This window comes from Pseudochaenichthys georgianus, chromosome 5 (genome assembly GCF_902827115.2).
Source record: "Pseudochaenichthys georgianus chromosome 5, fPseGeo1.2, whole genome shotgun sequence".
Lineage (NCBI taxonomy): Eukaryota > Metazoa > Chordata > Actinopteri > Perciformes > Channichthyidae > Pseudochaenichthys > Pseudochaenichthys georgianus.
Genome location: NC_047507.1, coordinates 43,140,476 through 43,152,986, shown reverse-complemented (window position 1 = coordinate 43,152,986; position 12,511 = coordinate 43,140,476). Strand labels below are relative to the sequence as shown.

General features: G+C 43.8%; 1 protein-coding gene across 10 annotated transcripts in view; it reads right to left on the bottom strand.

The window, feature by feature from the left end:
- The window catches only part of plekha6 (pleckstrin homology domain containing, family A member 6), a 150,167-nt gene that overhangs the window by 38,315 nt on the left and 99,341 nt on the right, over positions 1-12,511 (bottom strand). For all 10 annotated transcript variants that reach the window (XM_071203236.1, XM_071203234.1, XM_071203231.1 and 7 more), the window contains one exon: positions 1,619-1,719. In XM_071203236.1, coding sequence (XP_071059337.1) covers positions 1,619-1,719 — 101 coding nt within the window. The remainder of the gene's footprint in view (positions 1-1,618; positions 1,720-12,511) is intronic.

The window sequence follows — 12,511 nt, the reverse complement described above, 5'->3', positions numbered from 1 at the left end:
CACGAGCTAACAAGCAGCGCCCTCACCCTCGGCAGGCTCTCAAAGCCACACTGTGCATATTTACTCAGTCTGTCTCCACTGCAGGTGTGTGTGCACAATATGATACGTGTGTGTGTGTGTGTGTGTGTGTGTGTGTGTGTGTGTGTGTGTGTGTGTGTGTGTGTGTGTGTGTGTGTGTGTGTGTGTGTGTGTGTGTGTGTGTGTGTGTGTGTGTGTGTGTGTGTGTGTGTGTGTGTGTGTCCGGAATACACTGTGTACATGCCCTGGACTTTGCACCAGAGCTTGCACTGGACATGCAAAGCGAGAACAACAAGGACTGAATGTTCTGGAAAGTGAAGAAAGATGATAATGGCAAAGAGTGAGTGAGCGAGAGGTCAGCAACGAGAGAGGGAGAGATAACAAAGAGCGATATAGTCAGAGATCTGGACAGAGAGCTGTCACTGTTTGTGTTTCATGCTGAGGCTGATGGGGAAACAAGGCTCACTATCCAACTTATATAAAGCCTCACTCAGCAGACTCAGACTCAGCTACATCACATCCTCATGGTCTCCTCTTTATTCAGCCTGACACACAGCTGTCTCCGCTGAGCTCTGCTTACAGCGCCCTGCGTCTGAGGAGACATCTGTTTAGGAACAATAAGTATACAATTAATATCCTTTCTGTCTTACCACCTCCCAACACAAGTCTATGGACGTTTCAGATAAGTTGCCCTGTGTCTTTGGACTACACGGTGATTTGGGACACGGTTCTGTTGTAGGTGGCAGATAAGACGTATCCATTCACTAATGATATTGCATTTCATTAAGCTGCTGGTTTTATCCAAAGGTACTTGACCTTCAATACCAGACATTTGGAATACAGTTTCTTGCCCAAGGACACTTTGAAATGTTGACCACAGGGGCTGGGGATGGAACCACTGACCCACTGAGTGGTGCCTCCGTGGGTCTATGTCTGCCTCTTGGACTCTGAGCCGTGGTCGCCCTCATCAGTCAGAATGTTGTTAGTACTTGTTAACTTAAGCAGATCCTGTTTGTTTAGGAAGAGGCTAAGAATACCAATGGTTGAAATTCATGTTTTAGCCACTCTCACTAAATATCCACAATATTAAATAATGTAGCACTGTAGATGAGAAATGAAATAATAAACACAACATATAAAGACTTGGGGCTCTTTAGCTGATCACACATTAAACTCAAAGTCATACAAGTTCTACTAGTAGGCTTCCGCCACAGCGACAACATCAACCCCCCAACCTGAGTGACTGAGAGCCCGCAGAGTCCCTGTGAGGCTCGACCATAAACAACATCATGTGACTCAGCCATGAAGCCAGTCAGCTTCTATCAATCAGCTCAAACCAAAGCAGCACCCTTCACTAAAGCACAGCGATGCAACCAGGGAACAAGTTCAAACATCAGCACATCCTGCTTTTGCAATAAAGGTCACATTGCACACGATGAGTCCTCTATGGTTAGAGCCTCCAGTCCCATGGTGTACACTTTCCTACCTACTGTTCCTACCTACGGTATTCATGTATTAAGGTTTGGCCGAAACATAAAAAGCAATATGCACTTATGATGAAATGCATTACACACAGACCTCCCACCAGGATGCTACTGACCTTAAAGGCAAACCTGCGGGTGAGGTTATCCGAAGGCTCCACTCCTCCGACTCGGAAACTGAGCAGCGGCAAACTCCCTAACACTGTGTCCTCGTTTTCATCTGTGGAGGGAAACATCAGAGTGAGGAACCATCCCAGAAAGAATGAGAGCAACACAAATACCATCCAGGGCACGGATAAATAGCAATTACAGGCTGTCAGTCAGGTCATTGAACCTGCAGGAGAAAAGACAGGCCGACGGAGGAGGAGGACGAGTGTTCACAGAGAGAGAGAGCAGTCCACGCAGCTCTCCTCCCAGCACACTCTCTGCTCCCACGGTGACAGCTTCCTAGAATAGATATCCATTATGGTCCGAGGGTCCCTCTGATAAGCAGCGGTAATGGCTCTCACACACACACACACACACACTAGGATCCAGCGCGAGATGCAGCAGTGCAGTAGAAGGGGGAGCACCATCTGACTGAATAATGAAGGAGGTATGAACATTTCAGCAGGTTGAACGGGATACTCCTCTCTGTGACCTCCTACCTCTTGTTTTCCAAACGTCGCTCTGAAACGACGCTCTCTGCAGAGTGCGTGTATGTGTGGGTGTGTGACAGAGAGAGAGGGAGAGAGGGAGAGGGAGAAGGAGGGGAGAGAGAGCACATGAGGGAGAAAGGGAGAGAGAGGAGATCTGGGGAGGGGGAAGGGCTTGTGCAATCATACAATACCCTGATCCATGCTGTGTGTGTGTGTGTGTGTGTGTGTGTGTGTGTGTGTGTGTGTGTGTGTGTGTGTGTGTGTGTGTGTGTGTGTGTGTGTGTGTGTGTGTGTGTGTGTGTGTGTGTGTGTGTGTGTGTGTGTGTGTGTGTGTGTGTGTGTGTGTGTGTGTGTGTGTGTGTGTGTGTGTGTGTGTGCAGGAGATACTGATCAGCCCATTTGAGTCAGTGTTGCAGGAATGTCGGCACTCGGCCAACTGTACCTGCTGCACCATTGTCACACACATACACACACACACACACACACACACACACACACAAACACACACACACACACACACACACACACACACACACACACACACACACACACACACACACACAAATGGACAGCAGGTAAATATAAACACGTCTCTCTCCTGTTCCTGTCTCCCTCACACATTTCAATGATTTATTGATGGCTGTATTTATAGACAGCAGCCATGAACATGCCTTCCCTTTGACTATCTGAACTGAAACACAATTCAGCATAGGGACTTCAAATGATGAGGAATGGCCTAAAAGAATCATATATATTATGTTATTTTTAAAACTGAGTATCTATCCATGCAGATACGTTTGGTCTTAATTCTCCACATCGGAGATAATATGTTACAGCTGAAAAATGTATTTAAAATAATTGAAAATATTCTGTGGTTTAACATATTATTATAGTATGCGGCCATGCAGAGGCTGGAGGCTGCTCCATGCTCAGCCACAGAAGTGTTCATCCTCTCCTCTGGCACCAACAAGGGTTTTCAGAGGGGTTCCTTCCACAGCGCAGGTGAAGCTGAAATCCTCAGCGAGAGACATAAAACCAGTCCCACTACGCTCCAGTTATAGTAAGGTTCACTTGGCTCGGACTGTAACTAGTCTCCTCCAAATCTCATCACCATCTCATCACCCACAACAAAAAGTGTTCACTCCATAATGTGTAAAGTTGTAGGACTGTCAAACTTAAGAGGAGGTGTGGAAATATTGGCTGGCTGATGACTTTTCAGAGTTGGCTGCAAGAAATACAGTTCATTTTTAATTTACCCTATTTTAGGATTTAGAAAATGGCAAACAAATTGTTTGGTTCTGATCAGGCATGAAAACGGGTCAGGGGTGAAAAAGGTGAGAAGGATATTATCCCTCTAGGGGGGTCCGGGGGCATGCTCCCCCGGAAGAACATTTTGAATATTCCATATTTTAAAGCATCAATCTGATGCATTTTGAGATGCATTTTTTTGCCAACCTGGGGAGAGCTGGAAAAACTTAACTTCAGCCATGAGTCAAAAATATTATGGCCTCCTTACTAAGTATTATCAGGGATGCAAACTCATCAGGTATGGAAAAGGTGACAAGGAATATCGGCTTTAAAATGAGGAATAACAGAGGATTTTAGCAGTCAGAACAACTAAAGCAGCAGTTAGTAATAACATAAACGCTAAAGAGTCACATCTAATAGAAATATATAAAAGCATTTATTTTAATTGTAGCAGTCAGTTTATAATTCTGGCAGCACTGTTGAGCATTTTGAAAATCTATTGTCATGCCTCTGTGCAAGGCTTAGTCTTTCTATTTGTATAGCATCTGGTGTAAAGTAACTAAGTTCATAAACTCAACAAGTACTATACTTGGGTACAATTTTGAGATACTTGTACTTTATTTAAGTATTTCAATGTTTTGCTACTTTGTTCGTCTTCTCCTCTACAGTTCAGAGGTAAATGGTGTACTTTGACTCCACTACATGTATTAATCCCTTTAGTTACTTTACAGATGTGGATGAATGATGGTAAATCTAATCAAGTGTTGAATCAGACTTTAGTTCCACCTGGAGTAAATCCACCAGCTACCCTGCAGTCTACAAAGTACTTCAGACTAGCTGCACCTTCACCAGCTTTGAGAACACTTTCATGATCAATCATTATAAAACATATCGTATATATTATTCTGAAATGGACCAATCTGCACAACGACTACTTTTACTGTCGCTACTTTCAATATATTTTGATGAGAATACTTTTCTACTTTTACTTGAGGAACATTTTGAATGCAGTACTTTTACTAACAGAGTATTCCTACACTCTGGTACTTCTACTTTTACTCAAGTACAAGACCTGAGTACTTCTACTTTTACTCAAGAACAAGATCTGAGTATTTCTGCTTTTAATCAAGTACAATATCTGAGTACTTCTACTTTTAATTAAGTACAAGATCTGAGGACTTCTGCTTTTAATCAAGTACAAGATCTGAGTACTTCTACTTTTAATCAAGTACAAGATCTGAGTACTTCTGCTTTTAATCTAGTACAAGATCTGAGTGCTTCTACTTTTACTCAAGTACAAGATCTATACTTATACCACCTCTGTTTATCGCCTATGAAAAAAAAAACTATTAGAAAACGAAGGCTAAAACTAACGTTAGCAGATAGTGACAATGTCTGCTAGCTAGCTAGCTCAACGATAATATTGCGACAGAAAAACTTTTCAGTGCACATCACGCTCTGCGCTCCGACAGGGGGCTCTGCTCTGAACACCTGAACGGCCCGTTCTAACAGCTGTTCACCAGCGGTCCAGTCTGTGCCACAGTGACTCCGGACCGCACAGTTAATATTAACAAACGCACCCGTAGGTAATGTAGCTGCTGAAGCTAGACCATCTTCGTGGAGCAGCAGAGCCGACAGGCAGGAAGACTCGAGCACACAGCTCGCCCTGCATTATAATATATAAAAAAAGAACACCATGCGTGTCATGATGGCACATAACAGCTCGCGGTCGCAGATTACTCAGAACTACAAATATTTTTGCGGTATGGGGGATACCCCAAAAATATTTGTATTGCAGATCTACATGAATCACACAAATGACCTATTTTGGATTCAAAACGGCGAATTTCGCCGAAAGGTGAGTGATTTTCATGCCTGTCTGATGATAGCGATGGAGAGGACAAACAGACAGAGGAACGTTATCTGCTGGAGGAGCATGAGAGGACAACGAGGAGAGATCCAGGTCAGGCTCGGTGACAGAGTGTGTGTGTGTGTGTGTGTGTGTGTGTGTGTGTGTGTGTGTGTGTGTGTGTGTGTGTGTGTGTGTGTGTGTGTGTGTGTGTGTGTGTGTGTGTGTGTGTGTGTGTGTGTGTGTGTGTGTGTGTGTGTGTGTGTGTGTGTGTGTGTGTGTGTGTGTGTGTGTGAGTGAGAGATCTATTCACAGAGCCTGCGGTGGCTTACTTTCATTTGTTATTTAAATAGTTATTATATAAATATGGAATCCTCTGTAAATGTTAATATTGTGGTATTATCTGGCTCAAAGAGGGATAACATGTCATATCTCCTGAGACTAATGAAATGGGCCAACATTTGCCATGTGGACAAAATCAGATTTGTACACATTTGTATTGTTAGAATCCATTCAGGGGGCTACACAACTCAGATCAGCCCCAGGGCTTGATGGCAGGTTAAGGCGGCCCTGGCTATCAGGTATGATTCCTCCCATTGGAGAGTTGCATATTTGGTGTATATATTGAAGACCATTTGTATCATTTTTTTCGATTTCCAATAACAGGGTAAGCCACAGAGAGGCTGTAATGTGTGTTTAACACATGCACACAGAATCACAATGCCTCGGAGACAGCCTGTAAAACATAACCCAGACAACAAAAGTCCTGTCCTTTTTCACTTGGTGCCCATTTCTTGGCCCTCGGTCTCTGCTGGCATAGTAATCTCACAGTGGTAAACTGCATAGTCACACATTCTTCCCCCATCACTCCCTCTTTCTAAGCCTTCTTGTTCAAAACACAGCTGGGCCAGGCAGACATCGAGCAGGAACAAAACAGACGTGTTCGGAATAAAGAGTGCAGCTCCAGCACAGGAGGAATTTACTTCACAACATGAGAGAAAAGAAAAGCATGGGCATTAGAAAGCGAGTTTAAGATCAAAATCTTAACCTGAAAAATGTAGTTAAAGGTTCCAAGAGAAAGAAAGATAAAGAGACAAAGAACTGTGCATTATATCTGCAGTAATGAAACATATTTTTCTTCCATTGTTCTAGTCTATCACTGCTTTCTTTGCACATCTTCTGTTGGTTTTAAAGCTGGACTCCTGCATAGGGTTATTGCTCGTGGCTCTGATGTAGAGCACAAGCAGAACGGACAGCAGCTAGCAGAACAGACCCACAGTGTTCTTGAGTCATTGTGATCCTGGAATCCTCTTCACACAGTGGTGTTTTCTCCCGAAGGCTGAAAATAGCTGTCTTTTCAGACCGTGATGTCATTTTAATTAAAAAAACTACGTATTTTAGTTTGGTTAACTCTTCTGTGCTGCCCTTTCTCCCCTTTTGCCATAGAATATTTTACCAAGAGTGAAACAACGGCCCTCTAATGCCCCTTTCACACCAACGCGTTTTCAGCTCCGGCTCGGAGCTGGAGCCTGAAAAGTACCGGTTTTTCCTGTTTACACCGCAGAGGCGCCGCCTCTTAGCTCCGGAATCTGGTTCACTTCCAGCTCCAAAAAAATTGGCGTTTTAGAGGCAAGAGCTTCGGAGCTAAGAGGCGGCGTCGCCTACGTCTCTCTTACGTCGAGGCGGGGGCAGGTAGATGCTGAAGACCACAAAGAAGTCTTGCATTTCACATGTGATGTTTGTAAAGTTCCAAGTAAAGTCGTCCCTTGTAAAGTCGTCCGATGCCTTCCATTTCGTTTCGTAAGAGGATAACTAAAGCGAACAGCGCTTCAATACAATCGGCCATTGTTGTTGTTGTCGATGTGAGGGATTTCCGCGCGGTTTGGATTTTATGAAGCAGGCACGTAAACGGTGACGTCATGACGCAGCAGCGGCAGCTCTGGGCGGTGTGAACTGAGCGGGAGCAGAAAAGGGAAACCGGAGCTGAACCAGAAAAGCTCCCACTCAGAGCTAGAAAGGGAAAAGCGCTGGTGTGAAAGCCGCATAACTGTTATGCTGAAAGGTGGTGAATCACGGTATTGCAGTCCGTGTTGCACCACCATTGGTGCCCTAAGAGTAAGAGACAGGTCATGTGACATGTTTTGACCCCCTTAAAGACTCAAAAACAAAACGGAAAATAAATTGTTGGAGCTATATAATGCTTTATATTATTTAATAATTAAAGATGTATTTTGTAGCATGTGTATTAGCTGTAATTAAACTAGTGATGTTCAGAAGAACTAGGAACGACTATGGAGCTCAATGTGTGTGAAAAACAACACTGAAACAAGGTATGATTTCCAAAACAACATATTTGTATTCAAGATATCAACACGTTATCACATTCACATGATTATTTTTCTGGGGTTGTGCCCAGTAAAGGCAAAAGACAAAACAAAAAGGTTCCCGGGGTAAAGTTTGTTCCGTTAATTTCAGTTCAATCCCACCACACCATGTGGCAGGGAGAGTAGGTTTATTCCAATCTTAGCTCGCCATCAAGGTCCAGAAAGGTCATCAGGTGCGGCAAGCACCTGGCAAACAAAACATATCCGCACAAAAAACCTGCCCTGTAAAAGGTCACAAGGAATAATTAGTATCTTTCCTTTAAGCACTTAAATACAAATACATCTCTTAAATAAAATAAATACATCTCTTGTATAAAGGAATCTCTTATAAAATAAATAAATCTCTATCCATTTCTATACAAAACATTTAAATTCAATTCAGCCAGTAAACAGCAAAACAATACTTCAGGGCTGATAGCCAAAAGCCCACAAGGTTGTATTTAAAGGGGACCGATCATGCAAAATGCACTTTTGTACGTCTTTTATACATGAATATGTGTCCCCGGTGTTCCAGGGAACTCACCAAGTGTCAGAAAACACAACCCTCTCTATTTTCCTCCATACCCAAATCTCTAAAAACGGGGCTACAACGGATCTGATAAAAACTGATCTAGATTTGAACACTGTCCTGACGTCAGGACGGTGGCGGTCAATTCCCCACCTATCAGGGGAATGAGAGGTTGGGCCACGGCCGGCCATTGCTGCTCGAAAGCGCTGGAGACGCTATAGTACATATGCCAGGCCTGTAAGTGGCGCTGTAGTCTGCCACAAAAGCAGCGAAGAAGACTTCCCTTGCATGGTTGCCATGGTTGCCCTTCTGTTTATTCTCCGCTGTGGCTCTTTTTCTCCCTCCCCGAGGCAAGCGTTTGCTCCTGCTGCTTTAAAACAAATGAATAATGACTCTATATAATCAAATGTAAGGGATAATGTGCAGCGACGCGGTCATTATGGGGAAAAGAACACCGACAAGCTGATCAGGAGCCCTACGTGAAGCGGAGTGATCTAGATCGGCATGAAAGTTGTGAGGAGATATGTTTTTTTTAGGGCCGGGACTTTAACGCATTAATTAAGATTAATTAATTACAAAAAAATTAACGCATTTTAATCGCACTTATTTTTGCACAGCGGAACGTTTCTCACTGGATGAGTTTCAGGCGTACCGATTATACTGGAGCACCAACTAACGTTCATGACTTCAGCATGGGACTTCAAACAACAACAAACCACGGTGAACAATAGTCAAACATGAACGAACAAGCTGATGAGACCGCTTTGGTCGGCCCCCTGGATGGGAAATGTTGTTTTAAAAAATGGACGGATGGAAGCGTCGATAAGAGCACGGTTGTGTGCAAATTATGCAAAAAAGAATGTGTATATCACCGCAGCACATCAAGCCTAAAGTATCACCTAAATGCAAAGCATGTAGCAGCTAGCGTGGACGTTAGCCCGACTCCGAGTGCAAGGAACCACACCCTGACCCAACCCACACTCAACCAGACGACTGGTTTCAGGGCCAGGATAAGTAAGTCCACGTCTGAGAAAATAACCAACTCCCTGGCTCACTGGATTGCACTCGACTGTCGCCAATTGGAGTAAAATCCATGTGAAAATTGCTTCTCACTGTTCTCAGGTCAAATATGTATATTTGATTAAAAATGTGATTAATTTCGATTAATTAATTACAAAGCCTCTAATTAATTAGATTAATTGTTTTAATCGAGTCCCGGCTCTAGTTTTTTAGTTTTATCCTTTTCACCTGCAATGCCTTGGTAACTCACTGCATGCAAATTAGCGCATTTTAATTAAGCCTAGTTAACGCCTAATTTACATATGAATGTGGCGATTGTGATGATGTTATTAGATACACATGTTACTGTATTCGCTTTAAGTGTCTCCCGTTAAGGCCCTGACACACCAGGCCAAAATCGGCCATTTTCGTTAGTCGGGCGACGAAGCGTGCCCTGTCGCCCAAACTCAATTTGGTGTGTTCCACACCGTCGGCTGTGACACGCCTTATTTGGCCTTTCATGGCCGACGTCGGCCACAGGCAGTCGGACAAAGAAATCACTCTGATTGGCTGTTCAGCTAGCGAATCAGTGCATGAGAAGCTAAACGGTTGCTTGAGAATGTCTTCCACAAGCAACACTCCAATGGCTGATAGCTCCAGTACCGCAAGAAACATGTTTTCGATGGACGAGAGTGAAAATGAAACGCACACGCTATTTGTTGTTTGTTTAGATCACGCAGTCTGTTGTTCTTCTCTGTTTTCTGGTTGTTGTCTCTTTTGAATGACGAATACACACTACGGCCGCCTGCTGGTAAGGAGAGTTATTGGCACTCACGCATGTGCAGTTCGTACGTGCTTGGCTGAAGTCTTTGCAGTGTGTTCCAGTGCGACACATGGCGAAGACGCAGGAGAACACGGCGACGCAACAATCGGCGTCGGCGAGTTCTCTGGTGACTGCTTGGTGTGTCAGGGCCTTTAAGTACAGTAGGCTACATTAGCCTGTATGCTGCCCATGATAAATTGTCTTTGCTAAACCTTGAGCTAACTTATCCATTAGCTAGTAGCCATACCATAGTCAACTATATTTTAGGGCTGTCAAACGATTACAATTTTTAATCAGATTAATCGCAGTTTAAAAATTAATTAATCATGATTAATCACCATTCGAACTATGTCCAAAATATGCCATTTATTTATGTATATTGTTGTGGGAATGGAAAGATAAATGAAAGAAGGCGGATATATCAATTTAACATACAGTATCTATGTTTATTATAACATTTTTCTGCGTGTCAAAATGAAAGACAACCCACACACCTATCAATCATCAAACCGTGGGGTCTTAATTCATTACGTGTTGATTTCTATCAACGGGGGAGTACTTCAGGAAAGTCGACAGAGGGGGGGGGGGGGGGGCTAGTGGAGTACTTCGTGACCACAGAGTGTGAACGTTGTGATCAGCTGTTTTAGCGCAGTTCTCCAGTGAAGGGGGGAGTCTCCCTCCGCAGCCGGTTGGCGTAGTTTTGGCACAGTTCCGTTGTACAGACCGACGTTAACAGCAGCCCTGTCTGTGCACACGGAGACCGACTATGTCGTCCGGTGATCTAACCGCCTTCTGGAAAAGCTTCACAAGTACGTCGGTACGCAAATGCGCTTTGTGACACAAGTGACGGTACGCATTTCAGATTACGCACATAACCTGCGTACCAGTTATGTGCACCCCTGTACCAGAGCCATATTATTACTATTATATGGCTCTGCCCTGTACTACAGCAAAAGTATTCTGCGTCGGGACTTCCTGCAACAACACCACGCCGTTATCAAAGATGTTCTATTGAGAAGACGATCACTACGTGACAAAAGTTTTCAAAACCGTGGCGACTGAAATCAATCTTACTAACTGCTGTCTGTGCAATTTACTCCGCGCGAGTTGGCAGACTTTATTTTGCTTACTTTAACATCATTTTTCATGGTGGGGCTAAGCCATTTCTTGGTATGGGTGTAGCCTACCCCAGCCACACCCTGGCGCTGCCACTGGTGGCACGTATGGGGCGGGCCATTCTGCACATGCGTTAAATCCGTTAAATATTTTAACGCAATTAATTCAAAAAATTAATTACCGCCGTTAACGCGATAATTTTGACAGCACTACTATATTTGTTATTGTCTTTTAGCTAATTAGCTGTAAACTCGAGGCACTGGCAGTTTAGTAATTTGTTCACCACCACTCACCTTCAAAATAAGCCACGAAAAGCCGGCATCACAAAGCACAGTGAAGTGGGAGGTGCTGCTACCTGTCTGTCTGAAGTGACTGCCGATGACTGTCCGCACCGCTGTGCAGGAGACGTGGAGGGAGGGAGGGTAGAGAAAGCATCGGAATTTCACAGTCTAATCTCCCGACCTGATATTTAAATGTTGTATTCAATCAATATATTTTGGAAAGGGAAACTGTGCGCAAACCGCAGTAGATATATATTCATTTATAAAAATGTAAAAAAGGGGGGAAAAAGGGCACTTTCACTGGAGGAAGAAAAAGGGCAGGGGCTCAAGCCCACTTTGATGTCAATAGCCGCATTCACACCAAGTACTTTGCCGTACTTAGTTCCCAGCACTTAGTTCCCCTATGGAACTAAGAGCCGATTGCCTTCACACCGGAATAATTTCCCTGAGGAAAGATTACGCGAATGAGCCGCTGATGTCATTTCGTCTTCTTCTGTTTTTGGTTTACTGGCAGGCCGCAAACAACTTCACGGCGTATACTGCCACCCGAAGTCCCCGGCCGGAAGTCCCCGGAGTTGGGGACTGGCTTCAGTAGAAGCTGCTGGGACTCCCCAGATTAAACTTTCAGACGTGAGATATTGAAATACAGTAATAGTATTGTTTATTTAAAAAAACTGACCCACTCCTAACAGTTAACTTCATATTTCTTATTGTCTGAAGCAGAGGTGCCCAGTACGTCGACCGCGGGGGCAATGCTGGTAGATCGCGAGTCATTCATAAAAAAATAAATCCAGCTCCGTTAAAATAGACAAAACAGGTTTTGATCCCTCCTCCCTTGGCCACCCTGCCACTTAATTCAGGAGTTTACTTGATTGACAGAAAAAGCAACCTATCGCTTTCCAGTCTGTTAACTCAGAATGCAAAGTGATACAAAATCAGTCAAGTGCCGGGAAAACTCAAATTAAGTTAAAGAGACAAACAAGAGACAAACAACAAAATGAGTGCGGGAACGAGCAAAAAGCTAAAGACATACCACTTCCACACAGAATGGGAGGAAGAATATTTTTTTGTGATGTCACATTCAAAGGTTATTTGCCTTATTTGTAAAGCAAGCGTCGCTCTGCCAAAGACGGGTAACATGGAGAGGCATTCACAAGGTGTGTTCA